Genomic DNA, 19,234 nt, shown 5'->3' on the forward strand with positions numbered 1-19,234 from the left:
ACCACTCCTCTTAAGCTGATAACACATACAACGTTTGAATAAAGTTTTGTGTCGTTTTCGTCGTTTTTACACTGTTGGGCATGATGCCGAAAAATTCAAATTCATTTGAAATATGTATATGCCGGCAAACACATCAACGCCGGACTTTGATGTCGGCGTCGACCTGTTGTTGTTGTTTTTTTGTCAACGCCCAACGCAAAACTTTACTCAAACGTTGTATGTGCTTTCAGCTTTACAGTTTTTTTGTACGGTGATACGCTGAGGATATTTATCATTCGGCAAAGACGACTAATTATTTTCCATTGTTTGGCCCCGGTCCACACTTGAGTGATTTCATTGAAAAAAAAAATTCATGAAATTATGCGTCCCTAGATCGTGTTCCATAGTATATATCATGAACTCGATTTAAGAAAGCCTAATTTAATAAAAAATTTTCTAGTGTGGACCGGGACTTAACGGAACAACACGTGAAACGGAAATTCAATTTTAAAGGATAATTCGCAAAACCGTTGATATGGCCACACCATACACATTTTCTCTTTTAATAACACTCATTCAAAGGATTATTTAACGGTTTCTCTCACTCTCTCATTCTTTTTTTTTCCAAAAAGGGCTCTCTGTTTACATTCGCCCTCCATCATTTCCTCGTTATTGTTGCATTAACACGTTTTCAATGTGTTGGACAGATGATGATACCTGTGTCACTACTACTCTCTTTCTTACACATTCCTTTTCCTCCTTTCCACGAATTGCAATGGTGCAATATAACGGAGCTTTTGCTTAGCTTTTAATTGGTGCGAGTTTGGCTTGTGTTGCACAAAAGGGGATGAAGTTTTGTTGTTATTTTTTTGGTTGTTAAATATGTAAAAAAATTGTTGCTACTGACTGCTGTTTGGATATTTAGTACAAGTGTTCCAATAAAAAATAGGAGACAAGGAAGAAGCAGAGAGACTGCTGCTGCTACTGTTATAATGTGGGTTATGAGAAGAAAAAATGGTAAAAAGGAAGGAGAGAAATACAAATTGAAATAAATGTCAAAATGAATTTTTAATGCAGTTTCCATTGAAATGTGCATTAAACGCGACAACGACTGTGAAGTGGACAAATGTGTTTTACAAAAGAATTAAAAAACGGAAAATTTATAAAGAAAAACAATTTTGTTAAAAAAGTGAAAGTGCAATCACAAAAATAGTTAAAACAAAGTAAACTTAAGGGAAAAATAAATTAAAACAGTTACAAAATAAAAGATAAAACAAAATAAGTAAAAAGTGTTGATAAATTTGAAGAATTTAAGGAATACTGAAGAACAAATAAAAACTATTTTAATGTGTTGAGTGCATGTTCCTGCAATTAATTTATTATTCTTATGGAAAATTGTTTTCAATTTCAATAAAATCCGCTAATTTTGCAGTTTATTGAAATATCAATAATTTGCTTGGAAATAATAGAAATAAACGAAACGAGGAACGAAGGAAGTGAGTGTTGCAAAAAATTAGTTCGGCTCATTTCCATTTGATGAAACTTAAAAAAGCTGCATTTCCTTGTGCGGCTGTCGGCATGGGTATGCATGTGTGTGTGAGTGTGTCTCCTACCTTCTTCTAATATCCTCTTGGCTTGCACAATATAACGGTAAATAAACGAAACCCGGCAAAGTCATATGCCAGCAAACAATAACAACAACCCAAAAAGAGCAAAAAGAGAGCTGACAACAAACAAAAGGCTATCTCAATCGTTTGCAGTTGCAGGCATTATCATGCCGAATGTGCTTTCCGACCGGTCAAAAACACACGCACATTCTAACAAAAAACAAAACAGGAACAACAAAAACTGTCACAAGAGTAGAGTAGGCCAAGCAAGAAAAAAGAAGTAGGATGGACAATAACAAAACCACATGAAGTTTTATAACGGTGCCCAACAGGATGATGTTGACAGGAAAGATAACACCAGCAATAACAACAACTATTCAATCAGCAAAACAACAATATTGAGAACAAAACAAGAGAGTGAGAGAGAGCGAAACAGTAGTGAGAAATAGGGAAATCCCTAAAGGAAAATAAAATAAAACAAAAAAGTGGTGCATTTGCCATGCCTGCCAAAGCAAACGAAAGGAAGAAACGGCAAAAGCTTTCTTCTTTTCTTGCACCGTATTAAAGTGCAATAGCGGATTTAGTAAAATATGATAAATGCGGTCATATTAAAGTTTTGTGATGTGCACACACACACATACACGCTCAAACTGTGGCAGTGAGAAAAATTGAAAAAGAAATGTTTTAAAACTTAAAAACCGGGTGTAAATTTTAAAGAATTGTGAAACTTAACAAAACTGAAAAATCAATTGAATTAACTAAAAAGCAATAATGGTAATAATACACATGTGAAAAAAGTGAAAATATCCTCTATATTGTGTGCATTAGATATTTAAGTAAAACAAAAGTGCAACTCAACTTCGTGCGGTGTCCCATTTAATCATTCGTTAAAAAGTTTCATCTGCGGCTCGTTGACGTTTTTTTATACTGAAAATAATTCTAACTACATCTGTTTAAATGTATTATAATCGTCTAATGGTCTCAAGACCCGCCCCATTGAGGGTTGGCACCATCAATCCATGGAGTATCCAGGAACTCCGTTAATTGATGACAATTGTGAAAATCGTTTATTGGGGTAAGTCTAGAGTTGGAACATTCAGCTAAAACTGTTTATAACATTTATTTTAAGTGGAATAAACTACGGGTTCTTTTCGTTTGTTGGGGCCTCGGTTCCAAACCAAAAAGTTCTTCTGAACTTTGTGCCTTATCGAAATAATGGTTTTAGATCCCAAGTATGTTTGGACGAAATCCGTTTCAGACAATAATAAAGTACAACAATAAAAAAACGTTAAGTTCGGCCGGGCCGAAAATAGTTTTAATTAAAATTGTTTTAATTAAAACGGAACAATTAGTTTCCTTTCACAATTTTAGGTGGAAACATTTTTCGACCATGTTACAATATGTAATCTAATCTAAACAAGTAAAAAAGTATCAGTCGGCTTTGCCGACAGAGATATACTCTCAGCCTATTAGAATTTAAACTTTCATCAACGGACAGGACGAATGTATTTAGGGTCTTTTTGACATTCGAACTTGCGGACAAAAATGTGGATCGGGATTCAAGTTCAAAAGTGTTGCGGAGGAGGTACTTAGAGGAATAGACCTACTTGGTCCATTATGGAAGTGGATCTTATTTTGGAAGTCATATCTTTTCGATGGCTATCGCGTCCACTAGTCATTTCAGTGGATCATCGTATAACTTTTGGACCAGTATGCCAGGAAGCATGGACTTGTCCACGGAAAACATAATATCGCTTTAAACAGGACCACAACGAACAGCATCGGTATACATTTCCAAAGGATCTTTGAACAGACCCTAAACTGCACTTAGACACAAATGTTGAACTTTTGTGGGGGAGGTACCCTAATGAGAGGATCGATATGGGCCATTTTAAAAGTTAAACTAACACTATGCAACACTGAAAATGCAAACAACTTCTAGTATGCTTTTTTTGAAAGTACATATTTAGACTACAAAAACCCTAGTAGGGTTTTGTCCTGTCAGATCCAGTTCGGATTTTATGGCCTCATCTAAACCAGGCTAAATCTACACTTTTTTGCATTAATCAGGCCTTTATCTCAGAAACGAATAGGAATTTGGTCTTGCTGTCTTTAGCAATTTTGTAGCCTTTAACTAGTAGAACTTATCTTTTGAAAAAACCACATTAGAAAAACTCCATCTAGGGCATCAAAATCTATAAAATACAGAAAATTTTACATAATTGCTGAAATTCTGGTCAGTATCGGCTAAACTATTGGGAGTTGAACCAAGTAACCTTTTGCAAAAATCTTCCAAATAAAGTTCTTAACAAATCTCTAGAACATTCTGAAACTCTAAAGTGCTTACTTCATGTTGTTTCAGCGGTATTTTGCATCATAACTTTTACAACACGTATTTCAAACACAGTTCACACCAAGAGTTTATTCTCCCATGTCGGATGTCACTACATTATTGACATTTTTATTAAGTCGTCGTTGAAAAATGTACTAAAAACAACGGCATAGAGGCATTTTACAACAATGACATGTTCTGAAGAGTTGTGCATTACATTCCAGCTAATATTTTTCGAAAAGAAAATATTCAGAAAAAATTAACGGTTTTGGAGATACGGTGCAAAATGTATAAAAAATGTGGAATTTTTGCATATATTTTGAAATTTGAGGCAATAAATATAGTTTTTCGAGTTCATTATTTCTCCAAATATTTTGTTCTTATCCTTATCTACAAATTTGCTTCAGAGGTCAGACGAAGATTCGCATTGGTTTCAGAGATATAGCCCCGAATTTCTTTAAAAACTCAATATTTAACCATGTTTAGATGGGGCCATAAAATCCGAGCTGGATCTGACACAACAAAACCCAACTAGGGTTTCTTGTCGTTTGTGTCTGTACTTTCAAAAAATCCTCAGTTCGAATTGTTTGCACAAGATCACCTTAAAAATGTTGCACAGTGTAATATTGGACCTAAAGCAAACTAAAGTTTGGACCAAATCGGTTGCTCCGTTCAAGAGATATCGAGCATTCCATTTTAGTGACATTTTTGAAATATGTGGGGGGGGAGGGTGGTGGTGTGTCAGTGTCGGCGGTTGTGGACCGGACCCATCTTCGAACTGAAACTACGCTTTGACAAAATATGGACCAAATCGTTTGATCAGTTCGAGAGTTATTCGTGCTTTCCATCTACTACATATGGTGCAAAAGGGGGTTTTTGTACCTTTAGGGCTGTATTCTCAAGAAGTATGGACTTGCCACTGAAAAAACTTTTACCGTCGTAATTGGGGCAGCTAATGCAAGTTACTTCAACAGAAATCAAAGTGATTCGAGAGCAGCTCTTAAAGTGAACTTATCCCAAATTTTGTGTGGCAGGTACCGGAAGGAGTGGACAAATATAGTGCATATTCGAACCTGATCTATATCTGGTAGATCTATTAGGATGTGTAAAGTATGGCCAAATCGGTCACTCCATCAAGAGTTATCGTGCGCAAAATTTTTCCGAACATTTTTGAACTTTTGTTGGGGAGGTGCCTGAAGGAGTTTACCGACATGGCTTATCTTTGAAATCAAACTAAGTTCGGACAAAATATTACGAGGGCAACATTTTGGACCAAAGCGGCAGATCCGTCGAGAATTATCTTGCGCTCCAACCACTACACACGGTGTCATATGGTTTTTTTTTTGCTACTTTCAGGCTATTTTCTCAGGGAGTATGGACTTGCCCCTGAAGAAACTGGTACCGTCGTATGCGGGCAGTGAATACAAGTTGTTACAACAAAAATCAAAGCTATTCGAGAGCAGGTCCTAAAATGAACTTATTCGAAATTTTGTGTAGGAGGTTCCCGAAGAGTGGACCGATTGAGTCCATATTGGAACCTCGTCTAGGTCTGGTAAACATTTCACGATGTGCAATGTATGGACCAAATCGGTTACTCCTTTCAAGAGTTATCGTACGCACAAATTTTCCGAACATTTTCGAACTTTTGTGGGGGAGGTATCGGAAGGAGTGGACCGATATAACCCATCTTAGAACTTAAACTAAGTTTGGACAAAATATTACGAAAGCCAAATTTTAGACCGAATCGGTTGATCTGTTCGAGTTATGGTGCGCTCCAGCCTGCCAGACAGACAAACAGACGGACGGACATTGCTAAATCGACTCCAAATTGTCTGAAACATATTTCGTCCAAACATACTTCGGGTCTAAAACCATTATTTCGATGAGGCACATTTTGTCAGTATAAAATGTATGTATATACCCTCGTTAGCATAAATGCTGAGGGTATAAAAGGGCCACATCCCGTCAAACAAAAATAACACTTTACAGCACACTGATAGTACCCGTGCTAATGTATGATTCCGAAGCCTGGGTACTTGCACAAGCTGTAGAGTTGTGTAATCTCGTTCCTTTTGCGGTTCGATCTTTTCTGTTCCGTTCCGCAAAAGGAACTAGGTCGTTCAGTTAGTTCCATAGTTCCTTTTAGTACCAAACTTTATAGCTGTGTTCCTTTACTTACCTGAGGTTACCATTTTTACCATTTGTTACCATTTTTAACCTGCAGAGCGTTCCTTAACCCCAAAAAGTGGTAAAACTGGCAGCAATTTTTAAGAGAGTGAGAGAGGAGAGAGGGCCTTTCTCTTCTGCCACAGGCTACCAGACAAATTTCTGCAGGTAAAAATGGTAGAACTGATTTTTCGACTTTCGGTTGACGACTATTTCACAATAAAGAAAAAAATGGACGAAAAACAGAAGAAAAAGTCGAACGCTGACAAAACTAAATTAAAAAAAATAAAATACGATAATTGATTTTTTATGTTTCTTTTTGACATTGTTATCATATCTACCATTTTTCCGTTCCTTTACTTTTCTGGTAAAAAGGAACTAGCTGAACCGCATAGTCGGACCTAGTACCGGTCGTTGCTTTTGTGGAGTAGTTGCTTGGAACTAGTTCGTTCCGGAACGACACAACTCTAACAAGCTGTTAAGGCAGTGCTTGTGCGAATATCGACTTCGCATGAAAACGAGTTGTATCGGCTATATAACGATATCAGTATACTTAAACGTATCGAGATACAACGATTGCGTTGGCTAGGACATGTCATAAGAATGATCGTGAGCAAAGCCCTTATAATGGAAGGCCAAGGCTTCGATGGAGTGAAAAAAGTGGAAGACAAGATCGAAAAACACGAACACGAACATTATAGAAGTAAAGCAACAAATAGAGTGGAATGGGAATAACATTTTCATTGTTCGGTTTACAGGACAAACGTTCTATAGAGGGCCAACAAAGTAAGCAAGACTATGATATCATGACTATATTCGTTTTGTAAGGGATGCCGCTACATTCTGAGGTATAGATCTCAAAATGTCCTAATATTTAGTGCCACCCTTTCATACATCTCTCGCACAAGTTTAGTGTATCCTTTTAGCAACGCTGTAATTTTATTTCCTATACTTCTCTCGATAAAGTTACAAATGCTTCAAAACCTCCGCCCAAGTACTATTCTTGCAAGATAAGAAGGATTACATTTTTGTTTTGGTGTAGACAGTGTTAAGTTTTCGGAGTCTGTCATTGGAATAATTTGTTTCCTCAAACGCTTTAAATTTTACGCTGAAAAAAAATCCATAACCAACGAAAATACAATTTAATTTTAAAATGAGGGATCTGTTCATAGTACATTTGGGTTCTACACTCCTCTTGTTTTGTACAGTCGTAAGTTAGGGGCCGGCAAAGCCGACTTATTCTTACTAAAATTATCTTAAAATAATCAGGCTGTTATATATTTAGCCCTAAAGGGTCTTTCGAACGTATATATACGGCATTAACGGTTATATAGTTCGACACTTTAAACCTAATCATTAAAGGACGAAAACTTAAAAGTTCAATGTTAGGTGGCGTATAACTGTCGTCGACAATTATACGTCATGGTGATCTCTGGCAGACGAGGAGTGGTTATAGATGGCCAGAAAAAAATTTTGGACGCCAAAGCGATTTATTATAGGCTAGGCTACCTGCTGGGAGTTCTAATAGACAAACCGAATATAATTATCATATCAGAAGAATTTTAGAGAAAGATAATAATTTCTTACGGACGATACTCTTGGCGTTGCTGTGTTAAAGGGCGTATGTCAACAGTTATACGTTAAATGTGACTTTTGGTCTTCTGGTCGTTCAGTGCCGGCCACCATTTTTTTAAAATGATATTTTAAGAAAACAATGTTGTAATTTTTGTAGTTTTCTTTTTATTTATTTATATCTTTATTATTGGAAAACACAAGCATAAGTAATTCACAATTTAATAAACAAAACTTAAAATTTAAAAAAAAAAAACATTTTAGGTCGCAAATAAAATAAGCGGACAAAACTAAAGCAGCCCCCCAATTCGAGGTACAACAAAAACTATTGTAATCAATATTTCGTTGCGTATCCAGTATTCTGGATGACACAACCACATCTTTTAGGAAGGCTATTTTTTGCGGCTTCAAATAAATTTTCTTCGGTTTTGCAATTTTTTCGATTGATACATGTTTTTCTATACATGTTTTTGCTCGTTATCATCCTATCATCGTCTCTTCTTCAGCATAAGGCAACATCACGTCTTTTGATGCATTACGACGCTTGTAACGATCCATAATTCCATTAGTTTTATGAATTGGTCCAATCCCTTGTCCCGGGAAAAAATCCCAGACCATTATGTTCTGCCTCCATGTTTTACAGGATTTAACCGTTGCCCATTTAGTCCACGCTTTATTCCATCTGAATCATTTAAATTAAACTTAAACTCATCAGAAAACAGCACAGTCCTCCACTTTTGACACTCCACTTCAGATAGGTCTTGGCGAATTCCAGTCTGGCTTTTTCATTTTTGTCGATATGAAAGGTTTGTTTGCTGATCGTCGGCTGAATAAGTGGGCGTCTACCATTCTTTTGCTAATATTTAAATCTAAGCAATTTTGTATCTGAACAGAAATATTGATTTCAATAGTTTTTGTTGTACCTCGAATTGGGGGATGCTTTAGTTTTGTCCGCTTATATTTACGACTTAAATGCTTTTTTGAATGTTAACTTGTGTTTACTAAATTCTGAATTACTTATGTGTGTTTTCAATAATAAGGAAATAAAAAAATACAAAAAATACAACTTTGTTTTCTTAAAAAAATTATTTCTTCTTGTGATTTTAGTTCGGCTATAGGTCCTTGTAATAAAACAACGAAATTTTGTTTTATTTTTAATTATTTATTTCCAATATTTCGGCCGTCTTCGACGGTCATCATCAGGGATCTTTTTGAAAAAACAAACCCTGATGATGACCGTCGAAGACGGCCGAAATATTGGAAATAAATAATTAAAAATAAAACAAAATTTCGTTGTTTTATTACAAGGACCTATAGCCGAACTAAAATCACAAGAAGAAATATTAAAGATCAAAGGTCAACAATAAACAAAAAACAAAAAAATTATTATTTAAAAATGTTCTGAGGGTGTGCTCTAGTTTTAGCCGACACTGTATATAACACTAACGATCATTATATCACCACATTCTAAATCTAATATTTAATGAAACATATCATTGTAAGAGGGTGCCACCGTGGTGCAATGGTATGCACACCAGCCTTGCACACTAAAGGTCGTGGGATCGATTCCCCGGCCAGGCAACATCAAAAATTTCAACGGTGGCAAAATACCCCTCGGTAATGTTGGCGACATTTCCTGAGTACTTCAGCCTTGTAAAACTTCTCTACAAGTGGTGTCTTAGCACATGCCGCACAATGGTTCAGGAATCGATTTTCCTGGCCAAAAATCAAAATTTTGTTTTGTCAAAGATATTTAATTTCTATATGGGATTCGATAGTAAACATGTTGAAACTAAGGAAATCAAAAAATTAGGCTCAAATATTGGAAGGTGTGGGCGTGGCGTGCCCCCAAAGACGAGCATTTTCCCCATTTTTGGGAAATACGTAATTTCTGCAAATTTCTGGAGAAAGACGAAGCTATTTCTCTGAAACTATAACAGTTATTGTGTTCATTGTTCTTTTGTAAGGTAGGTAGGATTGTGGTCTTTAAAAATCGTTTTAGTAAATTACCGTAGCGTTTACACAACATCATCTATTTTATTTTTCCTCGGGTACTAAATTTTATGAATTTCCAAATTTAGTGGGCTAGAATTTTTGTGGAACAACATGGAACAAAGTTCTGTTTTCACGGAAAGATGCCCGAAAGTCTCCTCTTCGAGCCCATATATACTTTTGTACCCGTCCCGTTCCGTCCGTTTAACACTTTTTTCAATTTATTGAAATTACATGGGTAAAAATGTGTGTTTTTCTATACTGTTTCCATATGAATTACAGTTTTTTGACACAAATTACAACTTTTTGAGTATATGAGTTTTTATACGAGTTATATAAGTTTTATTAAAACCCAAGAAGAATTTTTTTTTAATTTTTGAAAAAATTTAAATTTTGTTTTGTAAAATTTTGTTTACTAATTTTTGAAAAAATTGTGTTTCGACATTTTTCCGAATTTTTTTTTAGTTTTTTTGGTAATTATTTTGTTTATTTGTTGGTGTTTGACCATCTTTAATACATAGGAAGATATAAAAACCACAAAAACACTCATATTTTGATGAAAAATAGTTAAAAAACTCAAAAGTTTAACTTTGACCTTGAATTTCTCTGCAACTACCGGACCGATCTTTACCGCTGATTGTGTAATCTGTCTAACAAAAAAATTATGAATATATCTATATCCGTTCAAAAGTTACAGAATTTTGACCAGGGATAAACGATTCTGAACCACTGTGCGCCGTTCGGACTCGGCAATAAACAGTAGGACCCTTATCATTGAGCTAATATGAATCGGGGTACACTCATTGATATGAGAGATGTCTCCCTTGTCCCGTATGGGATGTTTGTGGAACAATTACACTGTGTGTAATTTTTTGAGTCATGTTTTATTAACCATATTCTGACACCACAGTGTGATAGAACACCAAAAATGAGAAGACACGTGTCTCGCCGTTTTTCCCTATCTCATCAACTTTCGCGGTTATAGGCTTCCAAAGGTTTGATGCTTTGATGTACAAAGGGTCATTAGTCAGGAATATAACTTCCAAACCGTTAGGAAATTTAAATTTATCTCGGAGGCAAAGTTGTAGCTCTTGTCTTAAAGAACAAAAATTGTGAACACATATAATCCATCAAGCTTCATCTACAAGGTCAAAATCGCCAGGGTCAAATTTCATTTAAAAATTTTCTCAAGTTTTGTTATATAGCTTTCAAACCGATCAAAATTGGAGCAAACAACCAATTAGAAAAATGTACCTTAGATCTTAGTAAACAACTTTCTAGAACATACGAACTCTGTAGAAACGGATCTTAATGGTCAAAATAGCAAAACAATTGCGATTTTTATCCTCTTTTCTAGGATTCTGCTCCATAGATATTAAACCGTTCAAAATTCAAGAAAACAATCAACCACAATAGTGTAGCAAAGGCATCAATAAACAACTTTCGGGAATATGCGACATGTCTATGAACGGTTCTTAATGGTAAAAATAGCAAAAATCTTTTGAAAATATCCAATTTTTATACTTTTTTCTCCGACTTTGGTCCAAAGATACGCAGCCGCCCAAAAATTAAGGATAGGAACGATTCTTCAAGTTCAAAATTAAATTATTTTAGATCATTCTTTCCTGTTCAGGGGGCCTATTCTGTAACTTTTTAACAACTTTACTCAATGTTTATTTTACAACAATTTCATTTGTTTGTTTTGTATTTGTTACAAAAACAAAAGAAATTTTAACAACTTTTCAATCGATAAAAGTTACAGAATAGGCCTACAGGTCTGTAAATAACAAACAAACCTTTCAAATTTCCTTGAGTTTTTAACAGTTTGTTATTTCCAAACCTGTGCAGGGGGAATGTTAAAAAATTTAATTGTTCGTGATTTTCAGCCCTAAGAATCATTCCTAGAATCTTCATATGTTCTAAAAAGTTGTTTATTGAAATCTTAGGTACATTTTTGTGGTTGACGGTATCCTTAATTTTTGGGCGGTTGCGTATCTTTGGACCAGAGTCCGAGAAAAAATTATAAAAATTGGATATTTTCAAAAGATTTTTGCTATTTTTACCATTAAGAACCGTTCATAGACATTTCGCATGTTCCAGAAAGTTGTTTATTGATGCCTTTGCTACACTATTGTGGTTGATTGTTTTCTTGAATTTTGAACGGTTTAATATCTATGGAGCAAAATCCTAGAAAAGAAGATAAAAATCGCAATTGTTTTGCTATTTTGACCATTAAGATCCGTTTCTACAGAGTTCGTATGTTTTAGAAAGTTGTTTACTCAGATCTAAGGTACATTTTTCTAATTGGTTGTTTGCTCCAATTTTGATCGGTTTGAAAGCTGTATAACAAAACTTGAGAAAATTTTTAAAAGAAATTTGACCATGGCGATTTTGACCTTGAAGATGAAGCTTGATGGATTATATGTGTTCACAATTTTTGTTCTTTAAGACAAGAGCTACAACTTTGCTTCCGAGATAAATTCAAATTTCCTAACGGTTTGGAAGATATAGTCCCGACTAAATGAGCCTTTCTAGATCAAAGCCTCAAACCTTTGGAGGCCTATAACCGCGAAAGTTGATGAGATAGGGAAAAACGGCGAGACACGTGTCTTCTCATTTTTGGTAATCTATCACACTGCGGTGTCAGAATATGGTTAATAATTTTCTTGTTGCACAGTGTTATTATTATCATTGTCAGAGTCTTGACAATTGACGGTGAAGCGATTCATTGTTGGCTATGTTACCTGCTGAGAGTCCTAATAGATAGTCTGAATAGCATTTCCATATCTGTGGGCCTATTCTCTAACTTTTTAACGACAGTCGATATTGTTATTTTTTCGAGAAACTCATTTTAACAACATAATTAACAACCTTGGTATTCTGTAAACAAATTTTAATAACTTTTGTTAAAAATGTCGTTATAGAAACAACACCAAAATTGTCGTTGTTAAAAAATCGACAAAAATGATCAATATTACATTCAAAATTGAACGCTTTTGAAAGTTTATCGTCAATTTGTCTACATTTTTACAGATTAGCACAATGCAAACAATTGTTAGTGTCGAGAACGTTGTCGATTGTCGGATTGTTAAAAAGTTACAGGATAGGCCTACTGAAATACAATTAATTGCAAAGGAAAATTATTTATTTTACGAATGAAAACATTTAACTAAGTATTGGTCGCGGATTTTGTGTTTATACCCTCAGCACTTATGCTAACGAGGGTATATACACTTTCATACGGGCCTCATCGAAATAATGGTTTTAGACCCAAGTATGTTTGGACGAAATGTGTTTCAGACAATTTCGAGTTGATTTAGCCATGTTCGTCCGTCTGTCTGGCTGGTGCGCATGATAACTCTCGAACGGATCAACCGATTGGGTCCAAAATTTGGCTTTCGAAGATAGGTTATATCGGTCCACTCTTTCCGGTACCTCCCCCACAAAATTTCCGAAATGTTCGGAAAATTTGTGCGCACTATAACTTTTAAAGGAATTAACAGATTTGGTCCATACTTTGCACATCGTGAAATTTCTACCAGACTTAGATGATGTTCGGAAATGGACTCAATCGGTCCACTCCTTCTGGTACCTCCCACACAAAAATTTCGGAAAAGTTCAGATTAGGAACTGATCACGAATCGCTTTGATTTTTGTTGTAGCAACTTGCATTCACTGTCCCCCATATAACGGTATAAGATTCATTAGGGGCAAGTCCATACTTCCTGAGAAAATAGCCTGAAAGTTACAAAAAGCCCTATGAAACCCTTTGTAGTGGTTGGAGCGCAAGATAACTCTCGAACGGATCTGCCGATAAGGTCCACAAATTGGTCTTTGTAATATTTTGTGCAAACTTAGTTTAAGTTCGAAGATAAGTCGTATCGGTCCACACCTTTAGGTACCTCGCTCACAAAAGTTCAAAAATGTTCGGAAAAATTGTGCGCACGATAACTCTTGAAGGGAGTGACCGATGTAATCCATACTCTGCACATCCTATTATATCTACCAGACATAGATCAGGTTCAAATATGGACTATATTTGTCTACTCCTTCTGGTACCTCCCACACAAAATTTCGGATAAGTTCTCTTTAAGACCTGCTCTCGAATCACTTTGTTAAAGCGATTTGCATTCGCTACCTCCATTACGACGGTAAAAGTTATTTCAGGGGCAAGTCCATATTTCTTGGGAAAACAACCCGAAAGGTGTAAAAAACCATATGCCACGATAACTCTCGAACTGTTCAACCGATTTGGTCCAACATTTGGTCTTCGTCATATTTTATCCAAACTTAGTTTCATGGGGCAATACTGGACCACAACTTCTGGTACTTCTGCCCCAATAAAATGTCACTAAAATGCTTGATGAACCATTTTGGTCCAAACTTTGGTTCTCCTAATGTTTTGTCAAAATCTAGTTTTACTTCTAAAATGGCCCATATCGGTCCTCCCTTGAAGGTTGGTACTTAGTCTAGGTTGGTGGTATAAAACGTTCTTCTAGAACTTTGTCGGTATCCGTCCATGCCTTCATATAGCCCCCATAGAACGGTACCTCCCGATTTTCGGTATTTTGAACATTGTGGCCTCAATATTCTACCGAAATGGCTGAAATTTGTTATTTAGACTTCGTTGGGGGTACTCAAACTTCCCCCGTAAATTTGTCGGTATAGGTCCACGCCTTCATATGGCCCCCATGGAAAGGTACCTCCCGATTTTCCGTATTTTGAAGGTTGTGGCTTCAATATTCCACCAAAATGGCTGAAATTTGGTATTTAGTCTTCAATGTGATATAAAATTGTTCGCCAGAAATTTGTCTGTACAGGTCCACGCTTTCATATTGGCCCACGATTCGATATAGCCCCCTTTGAACGGTACCTCCCGATTTTCGTAATACTGAAGATTGTGACATCAATATCCCACCGAAATGGCTGAAATTCGTTATTTAGTCTTCCAAGAGTTATAAAATATTCCAGAAGAGTATTATCAGTATAGGTCCACGTCTTCCTATATCCCCATAGAAGAGTACTTCTTGATTTTCGGTATTTTTTAAGTTTTAGCCACATTCGCTTACCGAAATATAGGAAATTTGGTATTTAGTCTTCTTTGAGTCTAAAAACTCTCCGTAAGAAATTTGTCGGTATAGATCGACGTTTTAAAATAGCCCCCATAGCACGGTGCCTCACATTGTTTTACCGAAATTGCTGAATTTTAGTATTAAGTCTTCTTCATACACGAAAGGAAACTAATTATTCCATTTTACTTCAATACAGCTTGTGGTGGAGGGTATAACAAGTTCGGCCCGGCCGAACTTAACGCCGTTCTTACTTGTTTTTTCCTAACTTTACTTTCCTGTTTTTACATCAAAGAACGATATTTTTGCATTTATATACCAAAGGGCGTACGACTGTTGTCGACAGTTTTACATCAAGGCAATGCTTTTTAGATGGTTAAAAATAATTCGAATGATCCAGGACAATTGGTCGCCACTCAAAATATTTTCCGTATGACAGCTTTAGCTTCTTTGGAAGAAGAGATACTACTATGTCTGTATATGCAACATGGAGAATCTTATAATTAGAGACTTGTAATGTAATTTTAGACTTATCGTGAAGCAATCTATCCGATGATTAATAAATAATAATAATAATTAACTGTCATTATGGTCCCATAATCTAAATCTAATCTTCAAAGAAGGATATCTGTGTGATATTAATGTAAAGAGACGTATGACTGTCGTCGACAATCATACGTCATAGTGATCTTTGGTAGGCGAGGAGTATTTATAGATAGCCCGAAGATAATTTGTATGGACTCCTAGAAATAACGTCTTCATTGGCAGACAAAGAAAATCATTACAGTAGCCTATCCTGTAATAAATTTCTTGAGGCAATCTGTAAAGAAAGATCCTAATATTACTGAAGAAAGTTTAGGGAAGATAATGATTTCTAATGTAAATAGAAAGCTATACTTTAACGGATACGTTTTGTAATTACGGTGTTACTAATCGTTGTAGCTAATAATACATACACACGACATATATGTCTAAAACATCCTCTGTGTAAGCCTCTGGTCGAAAACGTCGTAAACCTAACCAAAAATTGTTTTTATGAGAAATGTGAAAATTATTTTTTTAAAATTTCATTATACAAACAAAATATTATTTTTCTTCCCAATTTGTTTTAATACAATAGCGTATTTTTCATTTCTAGTGTCAACAACAATAACACCTGCAGCGATAGTGATAACAGTGAAACAGTGGCAATCTATTCATATCCCAATTTTGGTATTCTTCAAGAAATAGACAAAGGATTAGGGGAATTACACACAACATCGGTACAGTCCTTGGACATTGAGGCAACAGCTCAAACTACAAAAACAACATCTATTTCATCACTGACAACAACAACAATATTAACAACCAAAGCAGCTGCAGCAGCATCAAGTGCAGCTGCCGCCGTTCAAGCAAACAGAATATCATCATCATTGTCATTGGCATCATCATCTTCATCGTCATCAACAGCATCCGCATCAGCATCGGCAGCATCATCATCATCATCGTCGTTGTCATCATCATCGTCATCACAGATATCATCACCATCGTTAACACCACCCACTCCCATCAGTTTACCAGAGCAATCACAAAGTCCAGATGGTCAGACATCAGTAAGCTCAACAACAGCATCACCAGCATCCAGTGATACAACCGGACTAATACTAACAGGTAAGTACATTGCTCACTCACTACCAAGTAAGCTCGCTAATAATCTCTCCAATGGGAATGATTATAAATTACATTTGGGATATAGATTTGTATAGGTGTTGTAGTTTTTTCTTTACTTTACTGTTTGAAAATCCATGACCCAGGAAATGGTCATACATCTTCTATTCATCTATCCGTCCATCCAATCAACCAGTCATCCATAAGATATTACTCTCGCTCTAATACAAATACATAGTTGTTATTGAGATGAGCTATATGGTGTTGGATTTCACACAACGTATGGAAGATGATTGTGTTGTTGCCTTCTTTGTGTTGGTGGTTGTTGGGATTTCAATTCCCTTGTGATAGATGGACAAACCCCCTCTTTCAGGAACTCATTGAAAACTATGTATCATTTCGTTTGTGTTATTCTAGAAAAGGAAGATTTGAAAAGAAAAACAAAGTAAGAAGGAATCAAAAGAATGCTTTTGTTGCACCACATACCATTCCATCTCCCCCTCTTCTCTCTATCTGACAGATAGATACCAGTATTTGAACTGAGCATCTAAAATTGCAACAGCAGCACCAGCATTTGCAACATTGTTTCACTTTGTTGGACAGTTGCAATTGAATGGGTGCCAAGACAATTGATCATCACTACTGGAAATGTTTTCCGTATGACAGCTTTAGCTGTTCAATGGGAACGAGATATTATTCGCTGTGTGTGTACGTGCGGCGGTATGGGGTAGAAGGTTTGTAAGCATTTGAAGACTTTTAATTTAATTATTGCATTATATTGAAGGAATTTGATTGTGGTACGGAAAAATTGAAAAAATGAGGTGTTTCGAAATGTATTTAGCAAGGATTAACGGCTATTAAATCCGTACACTCTCAAATCTATGTATATTTTAGCAAACTATATCTTTGTAATTTCTGTAACAATGGGCGTATGATTATCGTCAACATTTATACGACATGGTGAACTGTCGTAGCCCCATAAATAACCCATGCGGTTCAATATAGGTTAGCTATTCAATGGGTCGTCACCCATTGGATGGAAGATACCAAGGAACGGTCCTGACCGGCTTTAACATGGCAAAGCCCAAGATTTATCTTGCTCCCTCTTTCATCTCATGTGGACACTGACCTCCCCGTTATGTCACCTGGGGAACTGCCTTTAACACCCGTATTCTTGAACCGTTTTTAAGGAAAAATATCACTGCGCGTAAATATGAAGATCAGAGCTTGGTGGGTGAAATATTCTTTTGGCCGATGAAAGTTGATGAATTTAATATTATGAACCCGGAAGGACAGTTATGCCGTAGGTCAAACTTCTGAGTTATAGCGAAATGGAATTTATGTTACGGGTTTATTGTCGTGCTCTTAAAGTTCATCAAGAATGTATGTATCACGCCATAACTCAGAAGTTTGACCTACGGCATAACTGTCCTTCCGGGTTCATAATATTAAATTCATGAACTTTCATCGGCTAAAAGAATATTTCACCCACCAAGCTCTGATCTTCATATTTACGCGCAGTGATATTTTTCCTTAAAAACGGTTCAAGAATACGGGTTTTTTGTTTTAGCACCGAACTCAGGTAAGATGCTGTCAAACAATTTATTTTCCCTGATTGGCAATTTTATTAGCTTTCTAATGGTATACATATAACCTTAATCGGTTACTTAAAATCGGTAAAAAATCCGGGTTTTATATCGCTATATCCGGTTCAAAATATTAGATAACCGGATCTATTCTCCAAGGAAATTTGTCATTAACGTGTTCAGCATATCGGGAGCTATATATGGTAAATATTTCAGATACATCCCAGATGTCAATATAAGCGATAACCAATGGGTATGTCTACCTACCAATACATAACAAATAACGAATATACAGAAAAACAAAACACAGGTTTTTTCTGAACAAAAACCGGGTAAATGTAAAAAAAGACAATGAAAACGTGACAATATCGATTAGTTGTCAATGAGAACCATACCTAAAATTCTCTGAGCAACATTTTTGTGGAATATTTGGATGCTGTAAAATCTCATCTTGTGGTACTTTTACTACGGTTCAAGAAAGAAAGGACGAAAAGGACATGCAAGGAATTGAGTTAGAAGAATGAAATGTTCTACAAAAAGATTCGCCATTCGATTTGACTGAAGACATGTAATCTCAATATGAAGCTACAATAACAGCAAACAGAGATATAAAGCTATTTGCTCAAGCATCACAGGCGAAAATTCAAAAAATTCATCGCGCGATATCTCAGAAACTTGACCTATGGGGAAAATTTCCTTTTGGGTTCTTAATATACTCACTAAGGGCTTTCATCTCCAAAAGGAATTTTCCACCGCACAGACCTTGAGTTCCAATTTTTGGCACAGTCTTAAAAGCAAAATTCTTCAACGTCAGCTTTATTTGCGCTCATGCTTCCACTGAAGACAAGGACGTACAGACCAAAGAATATTTTACAAGCGCTTAGAAGAAACATATGACCGTTGCCCTGCCCATGACATTAAAATCATTCTAGGCGATTTTAATGCCAAAATTGGAAAGGAGAATATCTTTGGCCCAACAGTCGGGAAATTCAGTCTCCACAGTGAAACATCTGCCAATGGCATGAGGCTGATTTGCAGCTGCAAAAACATGGTTGTTGTTGTTGTTGTAGCAACGCATATATGTTCGTTCGTGTATTATTTCAGTTATCAAGTTCCTATGTATCCAGACTCAAGAATTCTGCAACCTGGACTGGTTGCGTCCATAAAGAATGAGGAGACAGGTGAGTGGGGTTAGCTGGGCAGTTGAATAAATGCAGAGTATCGTGTGGTCCCAATCCACATGCTGGGCATATGTTGGGTATCGTGGCGTCAATTCTGGCCCAA

General features: G+C 36.1%; 1 protein-coding gene across 1 annotated transcript in view; it reads left to right on the plus strand.

Annotated features, from left to right (window-relative positions):
• The first annotated feature begins 816 nt into the window (after positions 1–816).
• Positions 817–19,234, plus strand: part of Eip78C (Ecdysone-induced protein 78C) — a 316,686-nt gene continuing 298,268 nt past the window's right edge. Inside the window, exons 1-2 of the mRNA XM_073979819.1 lie at positions 817–2,661; positions 15,856–16,367. Of these exons, the coding sequence (XP_073835920.1) occupies positions 2,606–2,661; positions 15,856–16,367 (568 nt within the window). The 5' untranslated portion in view covers positions 817–2,605. The remainder of the gene's footprint in view (positions 2,662–15,855; positions 16,368–19,234) is intronic.

This window comes from Musca autumnalis, unplaced genomic scaffold (genome assembly GCF_047663935.1).
Source record: "Musca autumnalis isolate F117 unplaced genomic scaffold, ASM4766393v1 scaffold_4, whole genome shotgun sequence".
Lineage (NCBI taxonomy): Eukaryota > Metazoa > Arthropoda > Insecta > Diptera > Muscidae > Musca > Musca autumnalis.